Source organism: Ceratina calcarata, unplaced genomic scaffold (genome assembly GCF_001652005.2).
Source record: "Ceratina calcarata isolate Rehan_Ccalc_2016 unplaced genomic scaffold, ASM165200v1 scaffold48.2, whole genome shotgun sequence".
Classification (NCBI taxonomy): Eukaryota; Metazoa; Arthropoda; class Insecta; order Hymenoptera; family Apidae; genus Ceratina; species Ceratina calcarata.
The window spans coordinates 83,815-98,772 of NW_017172225.1; the positions used below are offsets into that span (position 1 = coordinate 83,815).

The following is a 14,958-nucleotide window of genomic DNA, read 5'->3' on the forward strand; positions in this document are numbered from 1 at the left end:
TTTCTAAGGTACATAAACTTTTGGGATTGACTGTATAGCCAATACATCCTTAACAGATTTAATTACTCGACTCTATCGTTTCAAACATCGCATGAATGAACGAGAAGCAATTCGAGAGGGCGTGGAGGGGAAGGAGGAGAGGTGATCCACGTGTTCGCAGATTTTTCTCGATGATCGACTTGCAAATCTGCCCGGTCGATGCGTCGTAGAAGAATTTTTGTCAGGACATCGATTAGAATGCGAAACGGTATTTCGAAAACCAGAATTTATGACCGTTTCCGTATGATTTCTGCGAACGCTACAACTTTCCAAATTCGCCTTACCAGGAACCATGGAAAGTACTATCAGGTTGCAAGACGTGTTCCGATGATATCGTTTTACGAAAAGAAAGAGGAAAAAATGCAATCTAACGCACTTTTGCTACTTTTTTATTAACAGACATTTAAAAATTTGGCAAATGTAGGATCGAGGTGATAAAAATTCGGTCGTTTTTTACAAGGGACGAAAGGGGAGGAAATTGGGAAGGAAAATGCATTCTAGGTTGCTCGTTAAAACGCCAGAAAATTTGACAAATGAGAATAACAGAGTCCAAGTGGGAAAAAAAGGGGTAAGAAGTAGCTGTGGAACGAACAATAGATACGGGAATGATAATAGTATGCCGGATTCGGGTGAATAGAATGCAGAATCCTTCCTTCTAAGGGCGAGGTCACCGCGACGAGCTTATCGTTGCTCACATTTGTACGTAGCAACCGAGATTGGTGGGGGTCCGTCCACGCGGTAGCGCAGGAAGTGAAAATGTTATTCAAATTTATGGAAAGCTCGCAGCCGATGCAATTTATGGTTGCCTACATCACAGTGGAATCGGTGAAAATCTATAAAACAATAAACGTATCGGAAGTCTCGTGTTGCAACCTGCCCTTCTCTTTTCCCACGTTTCATATCAATTATTTATGTATTTTCTAACGGGCTTTTCAAATTTAGACCGCGGATTTTATGCATTTATTAAAAAATTCTATGTAAGATAAAAATGTATATTCACACGACAAACGTTTTATTTTATAAAAATCTGCAATCCACCTGTAATATACGCGTATAATCCTACTATGTCTATTGCTTCACGCCAATGCTAAAATCCTGTTGTTTATGATTAATAAACAACGCGATAAATAAATGTTTAATGTCAACGTCGAATGAATCTCATTCTGTCGCAACGGTTAATTCGATTACGAGCAAAATTTGTCGGTCCTCTGAAAGTTTTCAGGTACACGTTTCGACAGAGGAAGCTTCCCTTGGCCTACAAAGTACATAAATAGACGAATTTTTCGGATGACACGTTGTCATAGGTCGGCTGATAGTTGATTATACTTGCTGATCCGACGCGACGCGTGCGTCCACGGGACACGGGCGATAATTTTATACCAAAATTGCGCCATGCCCTTAGTATGATGACAGGGTTACGTTGTCATAGGTCAGCTGATGTCCGATTATACTTGCTAATTGGGTTTTTCGTCATGCTGCTTCTAGCGTGTACATACCGCGCGACGAATCGTCGATATAGTTGTCTACGAAACACGTGGATGGCTCCGATCTTTTCCACCTTATCCGTGTCTAACGTGAAACTGCGGTTGCATAAGATCCAGGCGAAAGGGAACGAACGACTCCCTTTGCTGGAGCAACCTCGTGCATGCCACGCTGGAATTGCTTCATTTCTCGTTGCAAAACCAAAAACCGAGCCTTGGAATTAATACAAATAATATTTAATCATAACAACAATTACGCGAGTGCTTAATCAGCTGATGTGAAATTAAGCTGTGTAATCGATCGACTAGGCATCGTTTCAAAATATCCTCGTTACGACGATCGTTGGTACGAATAAATTCAAAGGCAGTATCAAGTGTTCGGATGAAAAAGAGTTAACGCCTTCTGACAGCGGCTAAATTCGAAGTCTGCGAGACGCGGCGTGACCATGACCTCGAGGATCGCTCCGCTCATCACGCACACCAAGATTCACGTTTCGTGTAGCTAGGGAACGGACATTGGAGACGGTCAATCGATCAGCCACGAATCCAAATGCATTATGTAATTGACAACTTCCCTTTCCTTCCTCTCGCCATTGTCATCTTCTCTATCCGTGGCTTCTTTTTTTTTTGAAAAGCAAAATAGCAGTGGGTGACCAACTTCTCCTTGAGAATTAAGGATCACCATCGTAGAAGAGGAATAGAATTTGAATACGTTTGATCGGCCATGAATAGTTTTTGGTCGAATTTCGATTTGAAGAGATCGTGCGTCCACATTTTCTATAGACTCAAATTTCAAATCCTTTATAAAGATCGATATTCATTTACGAAATCATTGCTTTTTTCCTCCTTGCCTGATTTTCAAAAATGATCTTACCTTCGATTTTATGTCGAATATCATGTACGAGCTAAAAATCGAACAGAGTGATCAATTCTTATCAGGCTACCGCGTATGTTCCTCGGCATTTCCTGTTGCTACGCTGTCGGCAAATTCTCAATCACCTGACAGACGGAAATCGAGAGAACGTTCGAACGATCTTCGAAATCAAGGTCGGGTCGATATCGATCGAAAAGTAAATTTAACCACGGTTGAATATTTTTATCGCTCCGGCTCTTGAAATTCTAATCTCTCTCTAGTCTTTTAATCCTCTTAGTTCTCTGTTTTTTCTGCTCTTTTAATAATTCAACAGCCGCTTCGCATGTGTCACCATGGATCATCCCCGTTATTTCTAATCATCCCAGCTCGGTGATCCTTCGCACGATCAAATGCACGATCGGGAGCTTAGGTTTAGGAGAAGCGCGAGACGCTCAATCGTCGAGGTCATGGTCACCGAACTCATGAAAGCTGAGAGACGACTCGAAATTGCTCTCATCGCTCATTGGATGCTCGATAGTTTTTACCTCAAGTCAATGAGACAATTGCGATTTCTATCCTTCGGATAACGGAAACCGAGGCGTCGCGTGGTTTCGTTACACGTAATGGTCGATGTCGCTCATGTTTCTATCGCTAAAACGAGAAGTTCTCCTGTTACACGACGTCAAACACACGTGTAATTTCCTTGTACCTTCTCGACTTTCTGTGTCAGCAGATGTTAACCGTTCAAGAAATATTATCACCGTCATTAACAATGATCGAAATCATTTTCTAGTCATTTTGCTGGCTTACACGATCTCCTCTTTTAAACGTCTGTAATGTCGCATCAGACTCACGGCTGAATTTAATCTAATTCGCGGCATTCATTGCCTTTTCATGTGATGAGTGCTGTTTGGCATGGTGCACCGAATAGATGTCACTGGTTCGATTGCATGCCGTCTAACGTCGATCGTGTATCTAATTTCCGCAATAGCGACGAGGAAAAACAGGGAGACGCGACTGAGCAGAATCAAGTCAAATCGTATCTCCTTGAATATGACGCACTAATGCGATTCTCTAATTTTTTGACTATTTGTAATGATGGAATGCAAACCTTATATGAACCAGTGCAGTCATTATGGAATTTAATTCCATCTTAACAACCTGCGTTGCATCCTCCGAATGAATACATAAATAACAATTTTGTCCGCTTGTTTTCATTTCGCTCGAACCTGTTTTAAAATATCGAAAAGAACGCAGGTAGATGAAAAGCGAAATTGTTGAAAACAGAGTGGGTAGCGGCACAGAACGACGCGCCTCGGTGAGTAGACGACCGGATATCGCCTTGAGGGAGAAAAGAGGATGCGGGTCGGCTCGCTGAAAGCGTTGCAACTAAGGCTCTTCATCGATCCCCGATTCGTCGCGACGATGTTTGCGAATCGTTGCGCCTTTTCCGCTGAATTATGTTGATAGCATTCGTCCTCGAATCATCATCGTCGGGACCGAGTTGGAAAAACAAGTGCCACCGGAGGGACACCCAGACGCAAAAACGGAAACAAAGACCGAGATGGCGAATAGATACCAGCCGAGATTCTAAAAAATTATGGCAATCCTTCCGTGGCCAAGAATTCTTCTGATGCGACGACTTCTGTTACTCTTTTTCCGTGAAGTTCGAACAGAACGCGGGGCTCTGAAATTGCGTGGGAAACAGCGAAGATGTATCGACCAAGCGCAAGTTCCTAGGCAACAAGTGTTGTTGAAACGAGTTTCTCGTATTTTCAAGGGGTCATGTCGAGATACGATTCCGTAAATTCTTAATAAACTGTGGATTTAGCTTCAGAATCAAACTTCCTTATTTGTGCGCGTTGCTAAGTTTGGGAAGACGGGACGGTAACATGCAGGAGAATTGCGATTTTCAGTCCACGCTCGTGGAGAACAAACTTTCGGCCGAAGATAGACTCGACACCGTGGCAAGTAGTGCCTACTTATCGGAAACTGAGATTAAAAAATCGGTTAGGATTCTCTCATTCACTTTGAAAATTGGCAAGCTCGTAAAGTAAGACAGAGATCACGACTTCGTTTACTATTTTTCAAAGATCCCGAAAGAGTCGTCGGTGGATCTGCAAGTTTTGACCAGCTCGTTGCCGGACATTTTTACCAGGGCGGAAGCGGAACCGCATGCCGAATGCTCCTTAGATCAGCGATCGTCGACGATCAAGTCTGTGCCGGAGTCGATACCGGAAATCGATAACGAGGATGATTCCAACTGGCTGTCGTACGTCGACTGCAACACGATCTTCGACGTGAGTTGTGAAAATCTGTCTTACTACAACTCGACCAAAGCCGAGAAGGACAGCGACAGCGATTTGGACGACACGTTGATCTTCGACGACGCTGAGGAGGGCGAGACGCTGACACAGGATGAGAACGACAGCTGTTGCGCGAATTCTTACTGCCAGCTCGAGGAAGCTTGCGAGAGGAAGCTCGATGATTTCGATGGAACGTCCGAGGACGGCGTCCTTCCTCCGCTCTCCGGAAAGGTATCCATGATCGAGATGGATCTCGGTCAACAGGACGAAAGCGTGGTCTCGGCCGTGGCGAACGCTGACGACGAAGCCGTGGCCGATACTGATAGAAATGAGTGTCGCGAGAACGACGGCTCGAATCGGATCGTTGATTCCGTCGTCATCAGTTGCGACGAGGTCGAAGAGTCCACGCTGGAGCGCAGGGAGTCGGAGGATCTCGAGTTCTCGACGGATTCAGAAGAAGACGAAGAAGGGCATTTGGTTTATTCGTCTCCCAACGTGAACATCTCCGCTTACTTCAGGTTTAGGGACAGCATTAAAGAACCGAAGTTCGAGGCTACTTTGGAACGACCGAATCTGATATTTTCAAACAGCAAAGCGAATACCGTGACGCTGGAAGAAATCGTTGAAGAACCTCTCGAAAAGGGCGACGTAAGAATAAATGAGATAGAAGAGCAAGAGGAAACCGGGAATGAAAGTTCATTGAAGAGCAACGAGGAGAAAGAGTCGAGATGCATCGAGTTAGGTTCTCCGGAGGAATATTTAGAAAGATTAGCGGAAATCACAGAACCGGATTACCCGAAGAGCGAGGAGGAAGTTCAGGAAAAGCTGAAACGAATCGCCGAAGGGAAAGCGAAGATAGAGGACAGGAAGAACGAAGCTTTGAAGGATTTATCAGCGGAATTTAATCGGATCGAGAAGCTCGTCGAATTCGAAGCGAAGCCCGGCGACAACGCCTACAATAGCGAATCCGACGAAAGTCTGGATGAGACGAGAGAAAAAGAAAATATTGAAATGCCTCTGACGAAGGATCAAATAGCTGAGAATTTTAAGTCGAAGAACAATCAGAGAGACTTGGAAGAAGAGAAATGTCGCGTGGAATCGCTTCTAGAATGCCTGCAAGTGATCCCAAGGGAGAACACGGAATGGGAAGACGAAGAAGCGAAATCGATGAAAAATGAAAAAATTGTTCAGGAGAGTCTCAAGAAGAAGTCTGAAGCTAACGACGCGAAATCGTCGGAGATGGTCAGTGGGATCGTCCAAGACATCATCGCCGACACGGAGGATTCCCTCTTTTGGCTGGAATTTCGAAAAGAGACAGAGAGAGCGTTCATTCCGGGCAAGGTCTACAATTTCGACGAGAAGAAACACGGTACCAGGTACAGCTTCGTGCGCGACGCAGTCTATCAGCGCACTTACGACGACGTCGCTGCGGTGCAGTAATTTCATGTTTGTTAAAGTAAACGGTATCCGATTTCAGAATGACCGAGGAATTCCTGAAGAAGCACTGCAAGCTGAACAAACTCTACCAAACCCCACACTTGAACGACGTACTCTATCTCCATTACAAAGGTTAATTTCACACGGAGACGGCACCGCGATTTCGCTTCACGTTTCTCCATTGTACACACGAACTGTTACAAATTTGCAATAAAAACGCTGCTAAAGAAAATGCATTTCCCGCATCGTTTTCATAGCAAACTTTTCGACGAAAAGCTTGGAGAGAAACCGAGACGTAGAACAAATAAAAAAATGAACTTCATCGGATAGAGAAAGGTTTCGTTTTTCAGGTTTCTCTTTCATCGAGAACCTGCAGAGGTACACAGGTCTGAAGTGTTTGTGGCTGGAGAACAACGGTATAAGGGAGATCGCGAACCTGGAGAACCAAGCGGAGCTCAAGTGTCTCTATTTGCACAACAATTTGATCAGCAAAATCGAGAACCTCGATTACCTGGCGAAGCTCGACACTCTGAACCTCTCTCACAACACTATACGGAGGATCGAGAATCTCGGTGACTCGAGTCGACGCCGGTTATCCTTGATGACCTTGACCTTGACGTGCCTCCGCTTTCAGATGGCCTGAAGTTCCTGAATAGCCTAAACCTGTCGCACAACTACTTACAAGGTACCGCTGACATCGACCATCTCCGATTGCTGGACAACCTCGCGGTACTGGATATTTCTCACAACAGGATAGACACCGACCAAGTCGTTAATGTGAGTCCGTTATGTTTCCTTAATCGCGCGCCTCTGGCATTGCTTCGACCACGGTTGCTACCGTCGGTGATGTAATTCAATGTTTTACGAAAGTGGTCGCGCACACCGTTTTCCCTTTTCCTTTTTTTCGTGCCTGAGAACGAGTCGGACGAGATCAGAAGAAAGAACTCATCCGAGTCTGTTCCATTTGTGTGATCCGAGTCGAAAATGGACGGTGAACGTTGTAGATTCTGGGGGACATGAAAAACTTGCGTGTGGTATCGCTGATGGGCAATCCAGTCTTGAAGACGATTAGACTCTATCGTAAAACTATGATCCTGAAATGTATAAATCTCAAGTATCTGGACGACAGGCCGGTGTTCCCGAGAGACCGTGCCTGTGCCGAAGCTTGGTAAGTCATGGCTTATTTTGATGATCCGAGCGAGTTAAATCGCGAGATGATAGCGCTGTTTATATAATATGTTCACGCTAATGGCACTGTCGCGAAGGCAGGATGCGAGGGGGGCCCCAAGAAGAAGCAGCCGAGAGGAGACGTTGGATCGAGGCAGAGCAGAAGAAAATTAACGACAGCGTGCAAGGTAAAAATCAGTATTTTTACAATTCCCATTAAATATCGATAGTAAACCGTAAATTATGATTTCGTCTCCTGATCGCAAAAAAAGAATTGATTGCCAAATTTTGTTCGTCTATAACAATTCTTTCTCATCTCGAGAACCGCGAATTGATCTAATCTGTTATCCATGGCCGTCTGTTTACTCGTGGATGCCCGCCCTCGAAAGCCCTGATAAACAAAAGGAAGCTGTGCAAACCGGTCGGGACGTCCGAAAAGGAGGCTGAGGATAAGAAGAAGACGAAGAAGGACGAAGAAGCGGCCACGAGCACGCTTGTCTGCGCGAGCAACGAGCTGGTAAGAACTAGTTTTGTCAAGGTCTGGTACAGAATTCGTGCTTCGAATAATATCACCCATCGGTCCCATCCACTATTTGATCATTCATCACGCGAAACCCCGCTCATGCCTGTTGGGACGTTCAAAGCTCGACCTGGAGGAGAAGAAAAAGTCGGACAGCAGCTCGTCCTCCGGCAACAGCTCCTCCGCGTCCGATTACGAGGACGAAGAGGTGGAGAACGGTGGAACGGCGCAAAAAGAAATCGAGAAAATTGACGGAAGGAGGCCAGTGGCGGAGGAAGGAAGAAAAGGCGAGGTTGCCAAGGAAATATTGTTACCCTGGAAAATCGAGGTACTTCTCTACTTCTCGCTCCCTCGTCGTAATTAAGAAACATCGAATTATCACATTTCTTCTTTCTTTAAATCGACAACAAGTTTCCTGCTCCAATTACTATGCGTACATAATTTATTTGTTCATAGATTCCATCGAACGAGGGATCTAAAAGGCTTTTAATCGAGGAGATAGAAGAGACGAAAGAATACGAGGCAGCCGATGCGAAGATTTTGGACGAGCGGACGAGCGTCAGTGATCCACCAAGTGCTCTGGGAAGAAATCTGGCCCATTACGAGGAACTCGTCCTGGAGACGAGCAACGAGACCGAAATTACCCCACCGCGCCGTAAGCCAGAGACGAGCGGATGATCAATCCGGATACGACAAGAAACGCTTTGCTCGAGTCGCAAAATGTTTCTCTTAAATTAACGGAAAACAATTATCACTTTCTCGTTTCAGTTAAAGAGCAGGCAACGTTCAAGAGCACGTCCGTTTCTTGCGATCTTTTGAATCGTGACTCGAATGAAAACAAGAAGGAAGAGGATACCGATGATGCCGACGAAAAAGGTGACCCACACCCCCTGAGCAGTAAGCTGAGCACCATCAGAGAGGATATGAAGGACTTCTGCGTGACCATGGACAAATTTGTGGAGGACAACAAAATCGTGTTTAAGAACGGTGACGTGAAGGGATTCTGGGGTGAGAAAGAAATCGAGTTTGACGAACGAAGCGAGAGGCTGATATCGAAGGAAAAAGAGAACGATAAGAAATGGTGGAATACCAGGGAGCGAAAATTAAAGGTGAGAGAGATCTTGAAAAAGAGAGAAGAGGCTCGATCACGGAACATAAAAAAAGTTGCGGAGAAGAATGTACCGAAGAAAGACGAAGAGAAAAGGGAAACGTCGTCGCAGAATGTTTATGATTTGTTAAATTTGAAAACGTGTCCTAAAATTTTATTGAAAGACGTGAATGATTCTCCTGAAAGTGAAGACACTTCTATGTTTTGTCAGTCCACTGAAAAGGACGAGAAGAGATCTATGGGCGTTTTCAATTCCTTCTTTAACGAGATAAATCTCAGAAGTAGAACTGACATGAAACCCGAGAAAGCCTTAAAATCCACAGCTTCCCATGAATTAGTAGCCATAGAGGAAGTAGATGAAGTCGAGGAGACACTTAGATTTTCCAGTAGTAACGACGTCACTTCTGATAATGCTACTGCTTACTCGAAATTGAATAATGATCAAGAAATTGTTAAAAAGGAAGCGGTTCGTATAGAAATCTTGGACGCAAATCCTATTAACTCTACCGATGATGAGTCAGACGAATCTGTAAAAACTGTAATTGATAATTATGAGAAACCAGCGGAGATCAATGAAGAATCAGATTTAAAAGAAAAAACTGATGAAGATACTTCCGATGCTTCGAAAAGTGTCGATTTACAAAACGGCAGTAAGGATGCTCCGAAATTGCATAAGAGAACGAGAGACTATGAATGCATGGATGTAGTTAGTAAAAAATCGCATTTGATCGAAGAACTGGACGACGAGAAAAATATGCAAGGCCCGAAGACTACTAGTCAAGTGGCTGAAAAATGTAGACGACATATGTTGAGAGAGGCGAGGAAGTTCGTTAAGAAAGAATCGCCTTTAATCGATAAGTGCATTGAAAACTTGATAACGAATAGGAATGACAAATGCACGTGGAACACGAAGGAGGATTTCCTGACTTCTTCAGCTTTAAACCTGACTTCCAACTTACTTTTCCGAACCCCGGAAGATTCAGAAAAGAAACCTGCATCACAAATAGAGGGAAAATTGGATATTCAAAACGTAAAAAATCAGGAAATCGCTACAAGACCTGAATCAGGTGAGTATTGAAATATAATGTATCCTAATTTTGATTGAGAAATATTAGTCAAATATAATTACGACGTATCGTAATACTATTTTAGATGTCGTGTCGATTGCACGACTCTTGGAAGAATCGAAAATCGACGAGGACTCTCTGCACAAAGCCTCTGCGAATTTGTATCAGGAATTTTGCGATCGTTTGCAGCGGATGGACAGCAAAAAGAGACTTTTGATCGAGCCAGATTTCATGAAGAGTAAAGTGGCTCTCGAGAAAGAAGAACGGGACGTTCCGTCACCAAGGGAGACGAAACAATCGAAGGGGGCACAAACAAGTCCATTAATCGAAATAATTTCAGCCGATTCAACGGAAGTAGAGAACGTGGAAGAACTGGAGGAACCACTTGCTGCCGCTGAAGACTCCATCGAAATGGACGCAGCTTTGAGAGACAAAATATTGAAGAGCATAAACGCTCCGAAAAGCGACGAGCAGAGGGAAAGGGCTAAAAAGTCGGCTGATAAACTGATGAAAATTTCCAGGGAAGCAATGGCCAAAGGAAAATCGCTGCTCGAACAATCTTCTGCTAATAGCAGTCAGCAACAACCGATAGTAATTGGAATTAATTTTTATTTTAACGTACAAGCTATACATTTCATTTTTTATTAACTTCGTTAATATCGTTTTCAGTCGCCGGGTGACAGTCGGAGATTTTTCATGAACTTATTAAAAGAAGAGTCTCCACAAGAGACCAACGACGATGCGGCAGATTCATCGGAAATTATGGAGAAGAAAAATGAAGAGTTGATAACGGAAGATAATGCGGAGAAAACTATTCTAGAAACAGATGATGCGAATTCATTATTACCTCCGTGTGCCAGCGTCCAAGATGATCAAACCCTCGATACAAAGAGAGAAACTGCTGAGAGAATCCTGAAAAGTATAGAAATGCAAGTGGCCCAACGAGATAATACTGAAACTGCAGAATAAAAAACGGAGATGTTAATATTTGAAAAAAGAAAAAGTCTAAAAAACATTTATTTATTATATAACTATCGTAGATCGTTTTAATTTAGTTGTACCATTGTATTATCTCCCTTTATTCAAATAAATCGATTCAAAGGAGTTCACATCAGGCGAATACTTGAATCGAGGTTGCGCGATAGAGAAGAAATACTCACGAAAAGAGTGATCCAAATGATAAATGGCAAATCCAGACGAGATATTCTACTACGTACACTTTATTTTTTTTCCACACTCACATCAATTATATAATAATAATAACGATGATGACGGTGATCCGGTGAACCGTAATTAATAGTAAGAATAATTAATCTGTAATTATGTATAATGGCAAACGGCTGCTTACAAATGAAACAATTAGTTTCCGACGTTCTTACGTTTTCGTCGTTTCTCGAGAACGCCAGGACGCTTGGCACGAACGTCCCGCGCCCTCGCAAAAGCTTGGCAAAAAGCTCACGATACTTTTTTTTATACGTTTATATAGGATGATAATCGTGATGAAATTGTCCATTTTCCGTGACGCGAAGCATTTCATCCACTCTTCATCGTTTTCGTTTAACAGTTTTGTTTCCCATTTACGTCTCGATTCGACCATTTCCCTTTCCGTTCGTTTAATCTCGTAACACACGCTATGCAATGGCATCTCGTCTGTTTTTTCTTATTTCTTACGTTTTATTTCCACGTGCTCTTAAACTACCTTACTGTTATCCGGCGCTTTGCAGGAAGTAAAGAAACGTACAGATACATGACAATACTTAATAGATTTATAAATATCCACGATTTCTCTTGTCTGACTCTCGAGCGACAATCATTCGTCTCACTCGCATACGGTTGCTCTTTTCTCACGTTCACACGCGAAACCGAACGTACGCACACGTAATTAGTAATCGTATTATAGAATTATCGTTTCGTTCACGCTGTCACGCACGCAAGCAATTCGGTTGCTCCTTAATCGCAAGTTATTTCTTCTTAACTATACACCGAGCGTCGAGGAAGGCGTCGTCGACGATCCGGGAAACGGAGAATAATTACGAAAAGTATCGACACTCCGTGTTTGTTTTAGTATACTGATTAATAAAGTCGAAATATCGGGAAATTAAGGAACAGAATTGGAACTAGGGAACGTATTGATACTTTCTGTAACCAGAGTCTATCCCGGCGGAAATGAGTTTCGGCAGGTGAACCGTCGTTCCGGGACCGTCGCTCGGCCCTTCCTAGTCACATCGTCGACGCCTATGAATTTCTTTGGGTTTGTCGTCGTTTACTATCGCACTGTTATATGTATTGTTGTTTATTGTTACTTCTCCATCGCAGTATTAATTAATTGTTTAATACACGATAGCTCTTACACGTTTATAGTTTTACGGTTACGTACAGAGAGTATCTTAACATCTATGCACTTCCCTTTAGCGTCAAAGAGTTCCATCGGGTTATTGAGAAAAAAGCTTATCGGAAAGCTCGCCGCTTCGAGCCCTTCTCCTTCCATCCCTTTGAATATTGCTCGCCTTTTTTCGTCTCTTCTACTTTGGCGATTGAAAAACGGCGACTTCGTGAGAGGAAATGGGCGATCCTCTCTCGTCCATCCTTTATTTTATATTCAAGTGCGGCCAAAATCGGAAAAGCACGACTGAACGAAAACGTAAGTACGATGAGCTGTCGCGGCTGGCCCGTCGGAAACGCGTTTCAATTCCAATCGAACTTGCAATCACGTCGAGAACAAACGAAGAATCGGCTGGTAATGAGAAAATTTCGAACTCCTCGCGTTCGAGCTTGTTATCAGTCTTCTTTATATTTTCTAATTCGAGAAAAATAATGTCGATTCTCGTTAATTTCTCGCGTATTCTTGATCCCTATTTTTAGACGAGTTTTACATCCGCCTCGGCCCGCGCTTCCACTGTGCAAAAGATAATTCAAGCGTGTATTCTTTTCTTCACCCAGCCAAGAGCTCCTCTCGCGTAGTTCTCCTGTGAAACGTCTTTGTACTACAACCGTCACTTCTTCTTTCCATTCTCTTTTTTTTTAATTTTTGTTTCTCATAAGGAGGATTGTCATCGTGCGTTAGTGTTTCCCGCGTGAACCGCGTACGAAACATTCAACGAAACGTTCCAAAGAACGATGCTATCAAAGTATAAATGCTTCCTGAAGATATGTAAAGACGTACGCGTCAATCGTAAAAACGGCAAGTAGGTATATTTACAATTTACCATAAATCAAAGGAAACAGACCATTTTGTTTCGAACTAGATTTAAAAACGATTTGAAGAGACCGTGGAAAGTAGCACAGGAAAATTGAAACCGTGTATCGCTGGACCGTAAAGAAAGCATTGAAGTATAGGGGGTGGATCGATGTGACTGCAAATTCGATCGTTCATCGATAAACAGATGTCGGGAAAAGTAAAATTCACGTCGTTTCCCCTTGAACGGAGAGAACTTTCTCAGATGAAAACTAGAATCTTCAGATTCGCGAGAGGACATGTACTCCCGATCGAATATTATCATCGTTCTGATCGGTGGAATCCAAGCGTCGAAAGATCTCGTGAAAGAGAGAAAGGAAACTTGTGAAGGGTCTCGGCGGTAAACCGACGTTGCATCGTGCGAAGGAACTGATACGCGAAAAAGATAAAAAATTCAATCGTCCCTTGTGCTCTTTACCCTCGTTTCATATTTGCTATTTTCATATCTCTTTGGCTATTCGCTCGTAGTTTCTTCGCGTCGGAAACCGAAGCAAAGTATTCGCTATGTTCGCGAGGGTTCTCGAACGGAATCATGTCGTACAAAGTGTACTCGTCGTAGAGTGACTACAAAAAGGGATACGAGAACAATTATTATGAAAAACGTTACCTTGTAAACAGTGTTAAAATCTTAAGATAAACAATGTAAGACTATGCGCAACAGTATCAATAGAAATGGATCTGACTAATAGAATGTGCTTTCTGGCTTCATCGATCCGTCAATAGTTGATCTCGACACGTCGTTTCCGAAAACGTCGATGGGGAAAAAGTCTGACGAACGAGATTCTCAGATAGCAAAAGATCGTTCAAATATTAAATTTGACGACGACGTCCTCTTCCACGCGTCGAGAGGTGCCGCTCTGTATACGAGAGGTTCTCATCGCTGGTTCGAAGCGAAGATCCTCTGTTTCTCCACCTCTCGAGAAGTGCAAGCTCGTGCACATTCTCCTTGGGAAAATCTGCGACCGATCCATCGAACACACGTTTCACGTATTTGTCCATTCACATTCTCGTGACTCAGGGACACCTCGCGTGTACGCATCGGCCACGGCGAGTGACAATGCAGAGAGGGATGCAGCGGATCACTGATGATTTCAGTCTCGCATAGAATTCGAGCAAACTTTGCCCCGAGTATGCGTTTTGGTCGGTTCACGTAGAACAGGATACTGTCTCCTTGTGTATTCCTCTCCTACGCACGATTCTCTTGAACATGTAATGAAATAAAAAAAGGACGAGGCGGTATACAGACATAGCTATGGCGATACCTAAGTATACGAGAAACATTCATCAGGCAATATTCCTTAACTGCAGTTCCTGAATGAACGTACTATGTCGTACGTTCTTTTAAACTTCGACGATTATTTCACACGTGAACGCATTTCTCCGGAATGTTCTTCTGGCTCTTGTTTCACCCTGACAGTGGTCTTGGATTCTGCCGTTTAAGAAGCTTCTTGCAACGTTGTCCTGTCCTCCAGCATTTTTATATCGTTTCTCATAGCGTTTAACGATGATCCGAGAACGATCATCGACAGGGACACGCACGAAACGCGTTACAAGAACAAGAATCCTGTGCGTCAAGTCCGTAAGAAAAATCTACGATTTTCTTTGAAAGGATGCGGTGAACATGGAGCATTATTTTCTCACACTTCTAAAGGCATAAAAATACATCGACCGCCGGTCTTCCTGCCTCGTGAAAAACGTTCACGAAGAGTGATATTAAATTAAGAGCTAATCTAGCCGTCGATAAT

At 43.4% G+C, this 14,958-nt stretch overlaps 2 protein-coding genes across 2 annotated transcripts; both read left to right on the forward strand.

Annotated features, from left to right (window-relative positions):
- The first annotated feature begins 4,168 nt into the window (after nt 1-4,168).
- LOC113464686 (putative methyltransferase PMT27) lies at nt 4,169-5,893 on the forward strand. The gene is made up of 3 exons (XM_026815877.1): nt 4,169-4,382; nt 4,467-5,769; nt 5,871-5,893. The coding sequence occupies exons 1-3, from the start codon at nt 4,266-4,268 to the stop codon at nt 5,891-5,893; spliced, it is 1,443 nt and encodes a 480-aa protein (XP_026671678.1). The 5' UTR covers nt 4,169-4,265.
- Nucleotides 5,849-11,117, forward strand: LOC108627579 (defective transmitter release). The gene is made up of 12 exons (XM_026815771.1): nt 5,849-6,055; nt 6,157-6,248; nt 6,467-6,688; nt 6,751-6,893; nt 7,121-7,284; nt 7,386-7,471; nt 7,673-7,800; nt 7,928-8,131; nt 8,260-8,458; nt 8,572-9,978; nt 10,064-10,569; nt 10,648-11,117. Exons 1-12 carry the CDS (start codon nt 5,919-5,921, stop codon nt 10,945-10,947), a joined length of 3,588 nt encoding a protein of 1,195 aa, XP_026671572.1. The 5' UTR covers nt 5,849-5,918; the 3' UTR covers nt 10,948-11,117.
- Nucleotides 11,118-14,958: the final 3,841 nt, after the last annotated feature.

Excerpts from the sequence above, each read along its gene's own strand:
- LOC113464686 (XM_026815877.1), top strand. The coding sequence starts at position 4,266 with ATGCAGGAGAATTGCGATTTTCAGTCCACGCTCGTGGAGAACAAACTT. Across the intron at positions 4,383-4,466 it reads AAACTGAGATTAAAAAATCG|ATCCCGAAAGAGTCGTCGGT; the intron begins GTTAGGATTCTC and ends TATTTTTCAAAG. Across the intron at positions 5,770-5,870 it reads CTTGGAAGAAGAGAAATGTC|GAGAGTCTCAAGAAGAAGTC; the intron begins GCGTGGAATCGC and ends AAAATTGTTCAG.
- LOC108627579 (XM_026815771.1), top strand. The coding sequence starts at position 5,919 with ATGGTCAGTGGGATCGTCCAAGACATCATCGCCGACACGGAGGATTCC. Across the intron at positions 6,249-6,466 it reads ACTCTATCTCCATTACAAAG|GTTTCTCTTTCATCGAGAAC; the intron begins GTTAATTTCACA and ends TTCGTTTTTCAG. Across the intron at positions 7,472-7,672 it reads AATTAACGACAGCGTGCAAG|CCCTGATAAACAAAAGGAAG; the intron begins GTAAAAATCAGT and ends CGCCCTCGAAAG.